This window comes from Crotalus tigris, unplaced genomic scaffold, assembly GCF_016545835.1.
Source record: "Crotalus tigris isolate CLP2741 ecotype Arizona unplaced genomic scaffold, ASM1654583v1 scf7180000023829.5930981, whole genome shotgun sequence".
Lineage (NCBI taxonomy): Eukaryota > Metazoa > Chordata > Lepidosauria > Squamata > Viperidae > Crotalus > Crotalus tigris.
This window is the reverse complement of record NW_024100213.1, coordinates 1,390,535-1,409,663: the sequence shown is the minus strand read 5'-3', so window position 1 is coordinate 1,409,663 and position 19,129 is coordinate 1,390,535. Positions and strand designations below refer to the sequence as shown.

The window sequence follows — 19,129 nt, the reverse complement described above, 5'->3', positions numbered from 1 at the left end:
TCTATGCAAGCTACTTTTTTCTTCCTGTATCCCAGTACTGGAGTTTCATGCTATTTTAGCCATTGGTTCAGATATTAATCCCTCATTTGGGAACCTTTTTCCCTCTTGTTTACTCCATCAATCATTTTCCATTTGTTTAGCTTAACCAGGGATCAAGGCAACTGGGTCAAGAACCTTGAGATCAGAGCCACCAAAAAATAAACATCCCTTTGAGTTTATGGAATTGGCTTTCTAGCATCAGCTCAAAAGAGCTCCAATCTGATGACTTGAGAGGATCAAATCATTGCATAGCCTAAATGAAATTGCTAGCCTGTGCTCTATTTATTGCGGCATGGACCACATCCTGTCAAGCCTTGATAGTCCCTGAAGACTGCAATGATGCCAGAATAGAGAAGAGTGCAGAGGTGGCTTTGAATTTAATCAATGAACATCGCAAAGAAGGCTACATTTTTACCCTGTTCCGTATTGCTGATGCTCACGTTCAACATGTGGTAAGTACCATAGCTGTGGTTGGCTCGTCACTGATAGGGGCCTGGTTCCAGCATTGAGTCCATGTCTGTCATAATATTCTGATTTAATGCAACCACTGGATCAGTGATGGCGAAACTTTTAGACACCGAGTGCCCAAACTGCAACTCAAAACCCACTTATGCATCGTCGGGTGCCAGGTGGGCATGGCCCATTGGGTGGGCGTGGCTGCGGTGGTAACAGCAGTCTGGGTTGGACTAAAAAGTTCAATCAATCAATTCCAACTTTGCAAGATCTTTTTTTTTTCCTGCGAGAAGTTGAAATTGATTGATTGAACCTTTTTTTTTTTTTTTTGCACACGGCGGTGGAGGCCTAAAGTGAAAAGGTTTTATAAAACCCAGCTGAAGGCCTAGGACTGGGGCGACGGCACGTGTGCCCACAGAGAGGGCTCTGAATGCCACCTCTGGCACCCGTGCCATAGTTTCGCCACCACTGCACTAGATAATTATTTGACTGCATGGTGTGATCATTTTGGAAGTACTTGTTTGTGTCACTTAGGAGTTGTTTTTGTTTTTTGAAATGGCACTTTTAAATAACTTTTTAAAAAAAAACCATTACTAATTAATTGGGGGAGCTTGTAAACTTACTTGAGCTTAATTTTAAAATATGCTTAATTTTAAACTACAAATATAAAATATGCCACTGTGAAGGTGAGGAATCTAGAATCTCTTCTTTTCCACCAATTTATGAGAAAAAAAAGCAATACAGGTAGTCCTTGACTTATGACTGGTCCCTTAGCGACCGGTCAAAGTTACAACAGACCCCCTCCTCCCCAAAGCTACTTATCACCTGGTTTCAAAGTTAAGACCACTGAAGTACCTTTGCAGTTGTTTACAACCAACCACAGGTAGTAGCCCCCCACCTATCTCCCCCCTCCATTCTTCTGAATGCCTGCATGCTTTTGCCTGCTCCCAATCCAGTCACTCAGCCACCCAATGGAAACTAAAGTCTGGCAGCAGAGGCTTTCCATCCATTAGGAACTGTTATGGATTGCTTCCCACTCAGCCAACCCAAGGATTTGCAGGATTCAGCCTGCTCCATCTATTTGTGGAGTCTGTGGAGCTTCCTTAAAACACAGAGAGAGAGAGACATACAAACACACAGCCCTTACAGGATCACAAAAAGAATACCGGCTTGCAGAATAGTATCTAGTTGTCATGAGGCAGCTTCTGTTGAAAAACTGGGCTTTGCATTGCCTCGGCCTGAAGGAAAAGAAAATTAAAAGCAAGTTTCAAAAAGATGTCCTAGCAACTATGGTCACAGTTTCAGGAAGATGCGATCCTGGAATGAAGGAACACAGTAAACGTTAACTAAAAATATCCAAAGCAGTGTTAGGTGTTGTCACTGCTTTCTTTCTAAAAAAAAAAAATGGTGCCGGAACTCACACACATCATACAACCCGCCTTGCCTACCTTACAAGGTTCCATCCAAAAAAAGGTGCCGGAACACCATTCTGGGCATTCTATGAGAAAAAAAGCCCTGGATGTTGTAAGGTTTTTAGCTCAGAATTCCAATAAATCCAAAAAAATTCTGAACACAAAGCTACTGAAAAGAACAGTTTTATTCCTTTGATCAAAGTAAATAAGCTGGGTGTCCCAATCTCTTGCCACATGCAAGCACACTGTGAGACAGAAGAGAATGAGCACGTCCTAATCAAAAAGTTCTTCCTTTTATAACTAATACACTTTTTTTTCCTTAACATTGCAAGGGTTTTGCACATCTAAAAATTTCTTTTTCGTTTGACTCTCCTTATCTATCAAGCATGTTGCAATTCTGCATTTCTAAGCTCTGAATACCCAATAGCTCAATAGCTAGCTGGTAATTAGCCCAGAAACTTAACTTGTTCCTTTGCAGGCACCACCGTAGAGAAGCAAAGGAATACATTTACTACCCAAGGAGAAAGGGGGTGGAAAAAGAACGCTACTGTAACATTTTTAAAGTAACAGAAAGCTTTTCTTTCTCTTTGCTCAGCACAATTTACATTACATTGGAGCACCTACAGAAAGCAAACATGTTCTGAATCGTATAACTCTATGTAACCCTAACTAGAGAGCATGTATCTGTATGTTAGAATATCTGGCATTTATTGGGTTAAGTGCTGTCTCCTTAAGAGATGGCTTATGGGAAATGTAGTTTAGCTAGTCAGTCATCCCATGTTAATGGGTCAGTGGGAGGAGTTTCTAAAGGGCATTGGGAGACTTCCTGGACACAAGCCAGTTTGGAATGTCTTTGTAAAAAGAGGAGCATGGGCCATCAGATGTCACTCGATGACTTTGTTCCGCTATAAAGATGGTATGGAGAGAGCATCATTCTTTTCACCTATAGGAATGGACAGAGATGTATTATCAGAGGCAACCCTCATGAATGCAAGTAATATTTCTGATTAAATATGTTTTTGTTATGAAATCATTTCTATTGAGTTTATCTGTCTGTTCTGATTTATGAGGCATTTTAACTCAAGATCAGAATAAAACAAAATAAATGAACAATGGCTGGACTATGTTATACAGGAAAGATGGATTATACGTAAAAGATTACATTTTTGGTCCCTTCACAGTGTCAAGTTCTGCAAGATTCAGGGAAAGCCTCAATATCATCATCACCACCCCCCATCTGTCCTAGATAGTCAGACCCCCCCCTTGCCCCAGAAAGGCTCATTAGCATCTTAAAATACACACCACAGACATGTGGGAATGGCATTAATCAAGTCTGCTTGCGCATTAACAAGTAACCAATTGCAGCACTTGTTTCCCATGAAAAATTACAAAAAGCCATGTATGACAACTCCTCCTCCTCTTTGGAGGCAACCCCTTTGCTGTTGTGCATCAATAAAGGAATTTTGCTCAAGGAGTGTCTTGTGGCCAGTGGATTTAATTGGGCATCGTCTCTGAGCAACAGACCACAAGCCAATCATCTCCGTTTACCAGTCTGACAGGCCAGAATGGTAAGTTGGGTGTTGCTGGGCCCTGGATCTGGCTGTGGAGCAGGCTGAGTTCTGCAAATCCCTCGGTGACTGAGGGGGAAGCAGGCCTCTGCCTGCAAATCCTAGCAGCCCTCCATGCACCAGCAGCTTCTGCTACTTGATGTTAGGCTCCCTTGGGTGGCTGAGTAGCTGGGTGGGAAGCAGGCTAAGGCCTTCGGGGACTCCGAGGGACAGGAAGTAGAGCCCGGGGTGCCTCAGAGAATGGGGAAGTCTCTGAAGGACAACAAAGACAATCATTGCTCAGCAGTCCCCAACCTCTGTGGCTTGACGGCCCGGCAGAGGGGGAAGAGGGGAACCTGCCACCCAAGCAGCAGGCCAGTGCATACACATGTGCAGCTTGATTTGTGCAAGCAGTGGGCTGGCACACAAGCATGCATGCACAGCTTGATTTGCACGTTGAGCTGCACATGCGGATGCACACCCACTGGCCCCCCACTCTGCAAGATGAGCTATACATGCAAGCTTGTGCGTTAGCCCACCTCTCACACGGTCTGGTTGGGAATAGGCCACAGCCCCTGTAGTGGGCCATGGCCCAGGGGTTGGGAATTCCTGATCTAGCTATTCTATCCAGAGCCATCTGAATATAATTGCAAGTGCCAGAAAACCAACCACGAAAAATGTCAGACGTGCAGAAATCAATTCGAGTTTTCTCTTTCTAAGGGTTAAATAAACCTGTCATCGAAGATTTGACCATGAATTGGACTGTGCAAGTCAAGCAAAAACAATTAAAACTATTTATTTGATTTGGAATTGAACAGATGGGAACCAGTTTCTGATATGATATGCACCATTCAGAAATCATCCAAGCTGGCTTCTCATTGCTTTTTAAAAATTCGCATTGATATGGAAATCCGATTCTAGTGTGGCAATTTGATCAGGTGGCTTCCTAATCAAATAATTCACCCTTGTTCTCTGCTGTTTGCTTTGTTCATTTATTTCATAATTTGAAGTGGGATTGCAACGACCTTTAATAATCCCGGATGAATGTCATCCTATTTAATCCTTCTCAGGAAGTTCTTGAGGAAATCAAGCATTTCAAAACACGAATTTATGTGCGCGTTTGCAATAAGCAGAAACCAGCATATATGTTGCACCTGGAAATCAGCAATACTGATTTTCACTGCTGTGGTTCAAGATCCACATTATCATGTGTAAACACTAGATTGTGAGCTACTTTTTTAAAATGAAAATTTATCTTTATTTTTTTAATGAATCTACCTCTTAGTTTATTGAACATCTTCAGCAGAACATGCCTGATTTTCTTCCATTTCACTCTTGTTCTTTCCCATTTCAGAAAAATGCATCCATAGCATACCTAACTTTGGAGGTCTTGGAAACGCAGTGTCCTGTAATATCCAGAAAACGCTGGTCATCCTGTGGACACAGACCATTCTTAAGTATAATGGCAAGTAATGGCCATCTCTTTTCTTCCTAACATCAACTCTTTGAAATATACTTCTGTGGAAAGTCCTGCTTTTGTTACCACTAAACCAGGAGTAGGCAACCTTGGCTCTTTTATGACTCATGGACTTCAACTCCCAAAATTCCTGAGCCAGCATGGCTCAGCTTGGAAACTTTTCCCTTTCCCCTCAGCATGGCTGGCTCAGGAATTCTGGGAGTTGAAGTCCACAAGTCATAAAAGAGCCAAGGTTGCCTATCCCTGGCCTAGGCCTGTATTTTTCAAATTGGCCACTCAGAGATGGGTAGACTTCAACTTCCAGAATTCCTGAGCCAGCATGGGGGAACTATGGCCCTTCATGACTCGTGGACTTCAACTCCCAGAATTCCTGAGCCAGCATGGCTCAGCTTGGAAACCTCTCCCTTTCCCCTCAGCATGGCTGGCTCAGGAATTCTGGGAGTTGAAGTCCATGGGTCATAAAAAAGCCAAGGTTGCCTACCCCTGACTAAACCAACAAAAATATGACGTTAACACATCATTTGTACTGCCATAATCTCATCGACAAATACAAGTTTTAGAAAAAGGTTTTTCTTGAGTGAGGGCCCAAAGTGCTCCACATTTATACTCCCCATCTGATATCATCTGCATGTTTGATATAAGGCTATGTATTGATATAGTGTTAAAGATAAGGACTCTTTGAGCTAAGTGTGGCTCTAGGTGACTCCATAAACACATTCTTCCTGGATAATTCTTCAGCAAGTAGCAGCTCCTCAATAGATGTCAGTCTTCATACCTGGTTTTGGCACCAAATGCCACTTCTTCACACACTTAAGTTTGTTTGAGCTTTTCACTACACTTAGCTCAACCCATAGAGACAACTTAGCTAGATTAGAATCTTGATCTTAGACAATAATAAAGCTTCAAATGCAGAGAAGCCAGAAGCTTCAATATTTTACGCTCCAGGGTTCAAACTTTAGACTTCTCCCTGTAATCTTTCAGAATTAACAGAACTTTGGCAAATCAACTGGAGGCCTTGGGATATGTTTACAACATGTCCTCCTCTAAGCTCGGAATTGCTCATTTCCCCTCTCACTAGTCTTAACCTTTACACTGCCCTGGGTGTCTTAGAAAGCCAAGCAGGGTCAGGGATGGTTAATTCTTGAATAGAAGATCCAAGAAAAACAAGCTTATAGACCAGTGGTTCTCAACCTTTTTAATGCCGTGACCCCATAATACAGTTCCCCATGTTGTGGTGACCCCCAAGTGGGTGTGGCCACCAATAAGAGGGAGTAGGACAGCTAGGGAAAAGGGAAAAAAATGGCGGACAGCGTAGTTTGGCGACCCCCATGAAATGGTCATTTGACCCCAAATGAGGTCCCGACCCACAGGTTGAGAGGCACTGTTATAGACTAAGAAGGGAACTTGAAAATCCACTCTGGAAAGAAGGACATGGTAAATCAAGCTTGTCGTACTAGTACCAAGAACATTGCATAATCATTGCCAGGACATTGCTAGGAGTCAACTTCTAGTGACTTTTGTCTTTCTGTAAAATACAGTTTGGAACTGATGCCTTTTCTTATGTCTTTTCCAGGATTTGGGACAATGTAAGGCTGTTGTGTATATAAATGAACTTTCCAAAAGAAAACTGCTATATGCATACAACTGCACTGTCAGTCCAGGTATTCACATCTTCTAAATTACAAGTTCAACATCAAATAAAGAAGCATCTCAGTAACCTAGAGGGCTATTTTTTGCACCTTCAGACAATGTACAATTTTGTCTTCTAGAAAAGTTTGAGGGGAAAAGTCTGATGCTTCTGATTTTTCAGAGGATGATGACAAGTCTGTACACACATACCAAATGCCACTTCCTTTAAACAATTTTTTCAGTTTTAAATTAGATAGATGAGATAGATAGATAGATAGATAGATAGATAGATAGAAGAAAGAAGGAAAGAAAGAAAGAAAGAAAGAGAAAGAAAGAAAGAAAGAAAGAAAGAAAGAAAGAAAGAAAGAAAGAAAGAAAGAAAGAAAGATCTAGACAGACAAGAATTATCATCTAAATGTATCGATGCATTAAGCAAGAATCAAAGCAAGACATTCAACTGCAGTTTGAGGAAAGGCAGATATGACAGTGGGTTAGGACTTGAGGTTATAGAAAGAGGTACCTATAACAGGAGGGTCAAAAAATCAGTCCTGATCAAAGCCACAATTTTTGGGGGGTATTCATATCCATTGGACCCTTTTCCATGGATACCCCTGGTCTCAGATAAACATGGAGGACTGCTTTTATGTGCTTATCTCAATACTTCACCAGTTCATCTGCACAACCTCAGAAATTGCAGTCGTATTAACTGATAGATAGTCCAGGTTACTTGAGGGACTGTCTCACCCCACTGGGGTCGGCCCGACCCACTCATGCCGGCAGAGGAGGCCTGCTGTGGGTCCTGTCAGCCTGATTATTCTGGCTGGTGGGATCCACGAAGAGGGCCTTCTCTGCTTTGACTCCTGCCCTCTGGAACATCTTGCCCTATTCCATGTCAGATTGACCCCAACCCTCCTATCTTTTTGTAAGGGCCTAAAGATGTGGCTTTGTCAGTCAGCTTGGGCTCACTGTGGGGCAACAGAGCAATAGAGGTGGTTGATTGAGTAATAATAGATCCCACCTCCCCCCATCCCCCCCGCCCTCCCCATATGTTTTCGGTTTTAATGTTTGTTTTTAACTTTTTACGTTTTAGATTTTACACAATTGTAAACATCCCAGAATTACTCTATGGCAGTGATAGTGAACTTTTTAGAGACCGAGTGCCCAAAAATTGGCCCCACCCCCACTCCATCCTCCTGCCCTGCCCCCACTCTGTCCCCCATCCCCCACCCCCCCTGCCCACAGGACCACTCATCGCCTCCACGGCCCGCCACAGATTGCCAAGGTAGTCCAGCAGCACTATGGCAGCCACACCCTCTGCCAGCGCCCTGCAACATCAACTGTATGATGGGGCGTGAGGGCAGAGTCTTGTCTACGCTGCCCAGCTGCCATGTCCTTGACTGCGCTGCTCCATGTGGGCCACTTTCGAGGGCGACTCTCCTTCATGGGGGCTGCTGGAGAAGAGGGGGTCGCAGGAGGAGGCAAAGCTGGGGCAACGGCACGTGTGCCCACAGAGAGGACTCCAAGTGCTTCCTCTGGAACCCGTGCCATAGGTTCGCCCCCACTGCTCTATGGTAAGATGGATGGCCAATGAATTTTATAAATAAACAAAATAAATAGAAATGCTGTTAGAAAAATGAACATCATATCTTACCATGGGCGAGGGAAAGGTTTTCACTGCCGGACATGAGACTTCTGAATTTTAATTTTTCATGGCAGAAGCAGGGTGGTAATAGATATTATCACTTAGGTGATATCAAAAATTTAAAAGGGACATTTTTTGAGAACTTTAGTATTCAAAGATTACATTGGAAGATTCATTTTTTACTAATTTGTTCCAGCTTGAATGTATGAAGACAACTCAGATCAATCATGCTGCAGTGTTGATAACAGTGCTTTTTTTTTTTTAACAGTTCCACCAAAACTATATGAATGCAAGGATTGCCCTGTAAGAATAACAGTTCTAGAAGACACTGATAAGCACACTGAAGAAGCCAACAAGATTTTAGAGAAGTACAGCCTGGGGAGCAATGTGTCAAATTATTTCAAGGTGGAGAAAGTCCAAAAGGTTATCAGCGCAGTATGTATCCATGTTTTCCCGTGGATCAGTAGGCTTATGTAAAAATTGTTTCCCAAGGTGTACGGAAAGAAAGAATCAGCAGTGGAAAATCCACTCCCCTTAATCACCTTCCACTACTCTATCTCTCTTTGATCGCCATGATGTAAAAAAGATGTTGAGACTCTAGACAGAGTGCAGAAAAAAGCAACAAAGATGATCAGGGGACTGGAGGTTAAAACATATCAAGAACAGTTGCAGGAATTGGGTATGTCTAATTTAATGAAGAGAGGGACGAGGGGGGACGTGATAGCAGTGTTCCAATATCTCAGGGGTTGACACAAAGAAGAGGGAGTCAAGCTATTCTCCAAAGCACCTGAAGGCAGGACAAGAAGCAATGGGTGGAAATTAATCAAGGAAAGAAGCAACCTAGAACTAAGGAAAAAATTCCTGACTGTTAGAACAATTAACCAGTGGAACAACCTGCCTCCAGAAGCTGTGAATGCTCCAACGCTGGAAGCTTTTAAGAAGAGACTGGACAATCATTTGCCTGAAATGGTATAGGGTTTCCTGCCTGAGCAGGGGGTTGGACTAGAAGACCTCCAAGGTCCCTTCCAACTCTGTTATTCTGTTATTCTGTTCTGTTATTTTTTCTCTCTCTCTTCTTCCTTCCTTTCATCTTAAAAATGTCCTTCTTGTAGTTGCTATTCTTATGAATGAAATGCATATCAAATTTAACCCATATCTTAACTGTATTAAAACCCTTTCATAGTGTCATTACTGTATTGTACTAGCAGAGTCAAGAAGTGGCATCTTTAATCCTCTTTACTCGTCCCCTATTTTATGCCTAGGATTATTCTGATTTAGAACAGACCCCATGGAATAGCCTGATTTTTCTAAAACTTTCCTAGGTGAAAAAAATTACATCTGCTCTGTAGTCATCCTTAGATGCTAATGCCAAAATGAAGTGTAATATTGGAAAAGTTGGTTGTAATTTGATCACTGTTTTGTTTATTTTATGCAGGTGGCCAGTCGTACGGTATTCATTGTTGAATTCACCATAAAAGAAACAAAATGCCCTAGAAATACTGACCCAGCAAGCGTTTCCCAATGTGAATTCCTGCCTGATGGAAAAGCTGTGAGTTGAGAAGCCAAGAACTTTAATATATACAAAAGGTGTTGTTGTTAGTTGCAAAGTTGTGTCCAACTCATTGCAACCCTATGGACAACGTTCTTCCAGGCCTTCTTGTCATCTACCATCTTCTGGAGTCCATTTAAGCTCACGCCTACTGCTGCAGTGACTCCATCCAGCCACCTCGTTCTCTGTCGTCCCCTTCTTCTCTTGCCCTCAATCTTTCCCAGCATTAGGCTCTTCTCCAGTGAGTCCTTCCTTTTCATTAGGTGGCCAAAGTACTTGAGTTTCAATTTCAGGATCTGGCCTCCTCTAGGACTAACCGGTTTGATCGCCTTGCAGTCCAGGGGACTCGCAGGACTTTTCTCCAGCACCATAGTTCAAAGGCCTCGATTCTTTTGCGCTCAACCTTTCTTATAGTCCAACTTTCAAAGCCATACATTGCAACTGGGAAAACCATGGCCTTGACTATACGTATTTTTGTTGGCAGGGTGATGTCTCTGCTTTTTAGTATGCTGTCTAGAGTTGCCATAGCTTTCCTCCCCAAGAGCAAGCGTCTTTTAATTTCTTGGCTGCAGTCCCCATCTGCGGTGATCTTGGAGCTCAGGAAGATAAAATCTGTCACTACCTCCATTTCTTCCCCATCTATTTGCCAGGAATTGAGAGGGCCGGATGCCATGATCTTGGTTTGACTAATAAACTGCAGGAATAAAGTAGGTAGTTGCGATACAGAATTTTCATATTGGGCAAGAAAAGTTAGAACACAAACTGCCTGTTATAGATCCTCAAATGTATCTTAGTAGCAGTTGTATAAGGACCAGAGGGTTAGTACATGTGCCTCGGAGAGAAAAGCATTTAAACTTTGCTCAAACTGTAGCTTCTAAAGGAGAGAATAGCAGATCTAGATACTAATTTAATAAGGAGTCCCATAATTATTGCAGTCAGGTGATCATCGTTTATAACCTTCTTAGCCAGCTTCTGAGAAGCAAAGTCAATGGGGGAAGCCGGATTTGCTTAAAGACCACATGATTGACTAAACAACTGCAGTGCTTCACTTAACATCTGTGGCAAAAATGGCCATAAAATTGGGCATGACTCACTTAACAACCATCTTGTTTAACCATGACTCACTTAACAACCATCTTGTTTAACAACAGAAATGCTGGTCTCAGTTGTGGTCATGTTGATGACGACCGAGAGACAGGGAGGGAGAGAGAGGGAGGGAGGGAGAGGGAGAAAGAGAGGAAGGAAGGGAGAGAGAGAGAGGGAAGGAGGGAGGGGGAGGGAGGGAGGAGGGTGAGAAAAAGAGGGAGGGAGACAGGGAGACAGGGAGAGAGAGGGAGGGAGAGGGAGAGGGAGAGAGAAAGGGAGGGAAGGAGGGAGGGAGGGAGGGAAGGAGGGGAGAGAAAGAGAAAGATGACATATGTATCAAATTTAGAAAAATTCAATACTATCACAAGTGTTATCATTTCTTTTTCTCTGTAGAATCTGGGATTTTGCATAGGAAGAATTGTTAAAGAGACACAAAGCCCAGATGTGGTTCAAGTAGACTCCTGTGAAATCTATGATATTCAGGTAAGAGTGCAAATTATTTAACAGCTTTGAGGAAAAACACATAGCCTTAAGGGCAATGGTAGCCATCAGCAGGAATATGAATCACAGCATGCAGAACAATCTCAGTCTCCTCTTCAAAAGTCTTTATAAAAAGGGGAGGATTTTACAATTTACCCACAACTCAGGTTTTTCCCAAAAGACTGCAGCCTTAGTCACACTGGATCCCCAGATTTCTCTCATCTTCCCATCTCCTACCTCCCTGCTGGTATCAGCCAAATAAGGAAAGTACACTATTACCGTAAAACAGATGAAACAGGTAGTCCTCAGCTTGTGTCCATTCATTCAGTGATCATTCAAACTTATGGCAGTACTGGAAAAAAAAGGGCATACAAGTGATCCTCAAAGTTCTCACCATCATAGTACCCCAGCAGGCATGTGATCACAATCGGGACACTAGGATGCCTGGATTGCAAGGATGACATGAGAGAGAGTCATAGTCACACGATCACAGTTTGTGACTTTCCCTGCTGGCTTTCTAGAGCCCTGGTGACACACAGTGGTTAGAATGCAGTATTGCAGGCTAACTCTGCCCACTGCCAGGAGTTTGATCCTGACTGGCTCGAGGTTGACTCAGCCTTCCATCGTTCCGAGGTCGGTAAAATGAGGACCCAGATTGTTGGGGACAATGTGCTGACACTGTAAACCACCCAGAGAGTGCTATAAGGCACTGTGAAGAGGTATGTAAGTCTAAATGTTGTTGCTATTGCTATTTCCACAAGCAAAGACAATCGAAAAGCCAACAGGCAAGGTCACCAGTTGCTCCAGTAAGTTACTCTCACTTTTTCTCTTGCCCAGACCACCCCATGCACACACGGCTTACACCAGCCCTCCCAGAGCCTTCGACAGCCTCCCACACTCCCTACAACAAACCTTGAGTCACCACTGCACTCCTTACCTGAACTTCCACTGCTTCCCACTTAACAACGCACGAATCTTGGGGTTACAACAGCAACCAGGATTCCCTGGGATTGCCATTGCTAAGAATGCAGTCACATGACATCACACTGTACAACTGCATCACTTAGGGATAGTAATCCCAGTCCCAAATGCACCTGTAATTTAAGGACTACAGGTAGTCCTCAACTTCAAATCATTTGGTTAGTGACTGTTCAAAGTTACAACAGCACTGAAAAAAGTACTTAGGGTCGGTTTTCACATTTACAATCGTTGCAGCATCCCCACTGTCATATGATCAAAATTCAGAGACTTGGCAACTGGCATGTACTTATGATGGTTGCACTGTCCTTGGGTCATTTGTGATCATTTGTAACCTTCCCAGCCAGCTTCCAACAAGCAAATCAATGATAGAAGACAGATTCACTTAATGAATGCACGGTTCGCTTAACAACTGCAGTGATTCGCTTAACAACTGTGGCAAAAAAGATCACAACTCACTTAACAACTACCTCGCTTAGCAATGGAAATTTTGGGCTCAACTGTGATTGTAATTCAAGGACTGTCTGTATCTGCATTTGAAGAGTGGTGCAATACCTCATAATCAGATCATTCAGTTCAATCCCATACGACAAATGTAACAGTAAACAGGCCAATGATTGCGAGGTACTTTCATATACTGTATATTTTCATTTATATATTTAAGTGAATTATTAAATACTTTTGCTGTGAACTCCCCATGGGGTCAGGAAGGGCATCTGGCCAGTAAACGCTCAGCTCCGGTCAGTTGCCCCGACTCTACCCTGAATTATAGGATTACAGGTTAGTAAAAAGGGAGGTTTTTATTGATATATTACTTTGATTTAGTTATTTTGCATTTTTCTTGCAAAATACCTAAACTAACTTGGTTTCTTTTTTCTAATTCTCATTTGTGTTCCATACAATCATAAATGATGGCTTGTTCTTTTAACTTCCTTTGCAAAGACTCTCAGCATCTCCCCTCATCATCATCCTCACCACTTCCACCATGATTCAGGAGAAGGCCATCATCATTGCAATGTAACTGGGCGTGAATGCAGATATCGGCCACATGAACATCATCCTTTTCACCATCATCATCATCACCCTCATCACCCCCACCATCACCATCATTGTCACCCCCATCATAATCATCATCATCAACAACAACACAATCACTCTCACCATCCTGGACACCTCCAAGAGTATAGAGACCCACCAATTCTTGGCCATTATCAAGCTGGTCCTGCAGGTCCCAAGGGCAACCATAATTCTGAGCAGACACAAGAGGAACATCCTGACATTCCCCCTCCTCCAGGGCCCCAATATCCTCCTCCTCCTCCCGGTGGTCCCCCTCATCTTCCTCCTAGTAAATATCCACCACCACCTCCTGGGCCTCCACCTCTCCAACCTTTTCGTCATAGACCAGTTGATCATCACCCACGGCCATGTGGGAGGTTTCCTAAATGTGGCCACTGGCATCGCTGCCACCACCATCATCACAGGTCTAATGACACTGCATATAAAAGAGAAGAAAGCCAGTCCTTAGAAGAGCAAGATTCTTTCCATCATAGTAGTGTGGGCTCAGTCCATCATGTTCCAATTTTGAATGAACACGATGTCCTCCAAGCTCCTGGTGCCAACTTTCTTGACCATCCTTTGCCTGACCAAGGAAGACATGGAAAACATACAATACAACCTTTCCCGGAGGGATCAAAGTCATGCCCAGGGAAGCCCAAACATGACCTCTTGCCAAGATTTTTGTCTTTATTCCCTACACCATCAGAACAGTAAAAAGCTTTTCATGGAAAAAATAATATCTGCATTCATATGTGTTGATTTTAATTTAAATTCCCCATAAGTGGTAACTGTTCCATGACTCCCAGTCTTATTTCTGTTATAATTGTGCATGTTTTATATTTACTTTATAGTTATGCATGTTTGATACTATATTTTACCTATTTAGTCACAAGTTAGTTAACAATGAGTATTGCATGCCTTAATGCTATGTTTTTTCAGTTAGCTAGTAGTGGAAATGTAAATTTCCAAGCGGGGAGTGTTCTGGATTGTATAACTCTATGTAACCCTAACTAGAGAGTATGTATCTGTATGTTAGAATATATGGCATTTATTGGGTTAAGTGCTGTCTCCTTAAGAGATGGCTTATGGGAAATGTAGTTTTAGCTAGTCAGTCATCCCATGTTAATGGGTCAGTGGGAGGAGTTTCTAAAGGGCATTGGGAGACTTCCTGGACACAAGCCAGATTGGAATGTCTTTGTCTGAGAGAAGCATGGGCCATCAGATGTCACCCGATGACCCTGCTATAAAGATGGTATGAAGAGAGCATCATTTTTTCACCTATGGGAATAAACAGAGATGTATATTATTTCAGGAGGAACCGTCATACATGCAAGTATTCACTCTGAATAAATATGTATATATTTTTGTTTTACAATCATTTCCATTGAGTTTATCTATCTGATCTGATTTATAAGGCGTTTTAACTCAGGATCAGAATAGTAACCACAAGAGATAAATATCAGAGAGCATAGCTTATATATAATTTTAGAGTGATGCATGCTCTGGAAATTATTTGAAAAATGTATTTCAGGTGTTGCATAATTGCATGTGCAATAATAGTCCTTCTCTGCCATTCTTTAAAATAACTTGTTTTTTTCAGTCTTTCCATAAAAATCTGGAAGGAAGATCCTAATGTTTTATGCTAAGGAGTAGATTGCATGCACCACATACAGAGAAAGTGGATTTTGTAGAAAGAGTCTTCTTATGGAATGTCTGATTCCAGAGAAGGTTTGAGCTGATGGGATTAGAAAAACAAAGACTCCAGGACAGGAACATAATCTTTAGGACATAATAGGATTAACCCACCACCATTAGAATATCAAAAAAGCACATTCAAGCTCAAAGTAAATTGCACAGGAACAGGAACAACTCCAAACACAAAACCCAGAGAAGGTATAAAAGCCCACCTATCCCAACTCCATTTGGTCAGTTATCCAAGAACCACATTGGTTTTGTTGGTTCTGTTCCTCAATAAACAGAAACTTCTTTCCAAACAGCCTCCATTTTATTTATTCCTGGCTTGGACTGGACCTGATGATTTTTCTTTCAACACTATCTTCATCTTATCTTTCAGTTATTGACTTGAAATTAATAAAAAAAACCACAAAGGGTGATTTTAGCAAGGATTTTTATCTGGGTAAGAGATAGATCCCTGCAACCACAGGGTCATAAAATTGTAAAACAATGATTTCTCAAACAAATTGCACATAGGCTCGAATACAAAATGAAATAGAGTAAGCCTCAATGACAGATTACCAATAATTATGCTTATGCTTGTAAAAATAAACAGTCCAAAAATTCATCCATTTTCATCTTATTCATTGTTAAATTGTTTTTTTTTTCTCCTACTGTAAATTCATCATTTAGGTCAGGGGTGGGGAACAATGGTCCTTTTATGACTCGTAGACTTCAACTCCAGAATTCCTGGTTCAGAAATTCTGGGAGTTGAAGTCCACGAGTCATAAAGAGGCCATCGTTCCCCACCTCTGATCTAGGTATATCTATTCCAAATACTGAGAACTTGTCCAAAAACTGGATAAGTTTATTCTGTTGGTGGGATTTTAATGTTTATCCTACAAAAATGCTGAGGGAAGGATGTTCCATGTGGCTCTGAAAACTGTTTTTCCTAGGCTGACAAAGGAAAATATTGGGCAGGTTCCACAGCAGTCTCCTAGTTCTGTTGACTCAGCATTTACATCACATTTTTACTTGCTGAATCATGCACCACATGCTTACCTCATCAATACTGACAATAGAGAGTGAAAAACAGCAGCCCTTGGAAAAAGATTCTCAAATTCCACTCTTTCTCCCTTTAAAATTGGCTGATTATCAACCTAGAAAATGATCTTGAAATTCTCAGAACCGCCCATGGTTGTAAACATGTTCTGACTTTCACACTATAAATTGCACACATGAATTTTGAACAGCGGGTAAATAAACTTTGTATCGTAACACTGTGTGTGTGTGTGTGTGTGTGTGTGTGTGTGCAAGTACAGTTCATTTCATACTAAGGAGAAACTTCCTGACAGTTAGAACAATTAACCAGTGGAACAACATGTCTCTAGAAGCTGTGAATGCTCCAACCCTGGAAGTTTTTAAGAAGAGATTGGATAACCATTTGTCCGAAATGGTATAGGGTTTCCTGCCTGAGCAGAGGGTTGGACTAGATGACCTCCAAGGTCCATTCCAACTTCTATTATTATTATTATTATTATTATTATTATTATTATTACTATTATTATTATTTAATAAACCATTCGAACTTACAACGGCACTGAAAAAAGTAACTTATGACCATTTTTCACACTTATGACCATTGCAGCATCCCTATGGTCACATAATTTACATTTAGATGTTTGACAACTCACTCACATTTATGATGGCTGCAGTGATGTAATGAACTTTTGCAATCTGTTCAAACTGTGGACTGGCAGCAAGATGGACTGGCTGCTATGAAGACACAACCAATAGATTGGGGTCTCCAAACCTGGCCACTTTAAGACTTGTGGACTTCAATTCCCAGAATTCTGGGAGTTGAAGTCCACAAGTCTTAAAACAGTCAAGTTTGGAGACCCCTGCAGTAAAACGGCGGGTCAAGGAGGTTATGTGGAGGAACGTCACCACGATGTAAAAAAGATGTTGAGACTCTAGAAAGAGTACAGAGAAGAGCAACAAAGATGATTAGGGGACTGGAGGCTAAAGCATATAAGGAACGGTTGCTGGAATTGGGTATGTCTAGTTTAATGAAGAGAAGGACGAGGGGGGGGGACATGATAGCAGTGTTCCAATATCTCAGGGGCTGCCACAAAGAACAGGGAGTGAAGCTATTCTCCAAAGTGCCTGAAGGCAGGACAGGAAGCAACAGATGGAAACTAACCAAAGAGAGAAGCAACCTAGAACTAAGGAGAAATTTCCTGACAATGAGAACAATTAATCAGTGGAACAACCTGCCTCCAGAAGCGGTGAATGCTCCAACACTGGAAGTTTTTAAGAAGAGACTGGACAGCCATTTGTCTGAAATGGTATAGGTTTCCTGCCTGAGCAGGGAGTTGGACTAGATGACCTCCAAGGTTCCTTCCAACTTTATTATTATTGTTGTTGTTGTTGTTGTTGTTGTTAACCTATAATCCTCAACTAAGCACAAATCTGGGCTAAATGTAGCCATTTCCAAGGATGAACCAGTTTGATATGGTAGATAAGGTGCTGGCCTAGAAACAAGGAGACAGTGAATTCAAGTCCTGCCTTTGGTATGAAAGCCAGCTAGGTGATTAGGGGCAAGTCACTCTCTCTCTCTCAGTCTATCCCACCTCACAGGGTTGTTGTTGTAGGGAAAAGAGGAGGAAAGAATTAGGTATGTTCATCACCCTATACCATTTCAGGCAAATGATTGTCCAGTCTCTTCTTAAAAACTTCCAGTGTTGGAGCATTCACAACTTAGTGACCATTCAAAGTTACAACGGCACTGAAAAAAGTGACTTATGACTATTTTTCACATTGTCATGGTTCCGACAGATGAAACTCTTCAAAAGAACTTTGAGGCATTGTTTATCTTAAAGAATCTTTATTTTGAGTAGCATAATATCGGCAGTGCATAATCAAAGCTAAAAACTGGATTCCCCTCCCCTGAGCACATATTATCAAAGCACAGTTCCCTCCTCTAATTAACAGTCATAAATCACATTCCCCAATTAGCTTGAAGCTCGGGCTTCCTCTCCAGTTCTCCAGCCGGCCAAATCCTTATCAGTCCTGGTTACAATAACCTTGTTTCTCACGCTAGGTTTGGTGTGTTATGTCTAGACTCTCGTTCACATCCCCCCTCCCAACATCATCTAAATCTAAAAGCAAAAGGAAAAAGATGGCTACATTTCCATCTGTTGTCAACGCAAAAACATCCGATGTTAGCAGCGTTGACATATGACCCATGGTCATGTGATCAAAATTCAGACTCTTGGCAACTAGTTAATATTTATGATGGTTGCAGTGTCCTGAGATCATGTGATCACCTTTTGTGATCTTCTGACAAGCAAAGTCAATGGGGAAGCCAGATTCACTTAACAGTCGTGTTACTAATTTAACAACTGCAGTGATTCACCTAACAACTGTGGCAAGAAATGTTGCAAAATGGGGCAAAAACTCACTTAACAAGTTTCTCGCTTAGTAACGTAAATGTCAGACAGCCTTGCCACACCCCTGACTCGAACAAGAAACAAGCCGTTAAGGTCACAAGTGGCTGGTTTATGTCTGGAATGCTCTGGCATGCAGGATTCCAACGAACAGCAAGCAAAGTCAGTGCTGGGAGCAACTGCCTCCCAGCGCTCTAAATAGTCACCTCCGAGCCGCCCCACCCCCCATCCAGTATCCGGTGTGTGCGCCAGTAGGGCAGTAAGGCAAGGAAACGAGGCAGGTTTTCAGCATTCAGCTCTCCACCGCTTCTCCGCGCCGCTAAGTTGTTCGGCGGGATGGCCTCGTAGCTGCGTTCCGCAGGGTCCCCCTTTCAGCAGACAGGAATGGGGGAGGGAAAGCCTGTCACTGTCATCTATGCTGCTGGTCCCATCCACTGCCTCCAGATGCCTCCATCTGATGGTCTTGTCCCCTCCTCCCCCCTCCCGTTAATGGCAAGCCCACAGGGGCTTGACAGTAAATTTTGGGCTCAATTGTGGTTGTACGACAAGGATTATCTGTAAACCTATATTTTGGTCTGTATATTTTCCACTGTTGGAAAAAATGTGAGATCTCCTGCTCATGTCTGTGTTCTGGTTGACACTAAAGTGGCAGGAATAG

The 19,129-nt window shown here is 42.3% G+C and overlaps 1 protein-coding gene across 1 annotated transcript; it reads left to right on the top strand.

The window, feature by feature from the left end:
• Positions 1–220: 220 nt before the first annotated feature.
• Positions 221–14,142, top strand: LOC120298298 (histidine-rich glycoprotein-like). The gene is made up of 7 exons (XM_039321890.1): positions 221–491; positions 4,806–4,916; positions 6,502–6,589; positions 8,468–8,634; positions 9,635–9,748; positions 11,228–11,317; positions 13,235–14,142. The coding sequence occupies exons 1-7, from the start codon at positions 297–299 to the stop codon at positions 14,060–14,062; spliced, it is 1,593 nt and encodes a 530-aa protein (XP_039177824.1). The 5' UTR covers positions 221–296; the 3' UTR covers positions 14,063–14,142.
• Positions 14,143–19,129: the final 4,987 nt, after the last annotated feature.

What these genes read in the sequence shown, in the direction of transcription:
- LOC120298298 (XM_039321890.1), top strand. Translation starts at nt 297, where the DNA reads ATGAAATTGCTAGCCTGTGCTCTATTTATTGCGGCATGGACCACATCC. An exon ending in CAACTGCACTGTCAGTCCAG is followed by an intron (nt 6,590 to 8,467) that starts GTATTCACATCT and finishes TTTTTTTAACAG; the next exon opens with TTCCACCAAAACTATATGAA. An exon ending in GTGAAATCTATGATATTCAG is followed by an intron (nt 11,318 to 13,234) that starts GTAAGAGTGCAA and finishes TCCTTTGCAAAG; the next exon opens with ACTCTCAGCATCTCCCCTCA.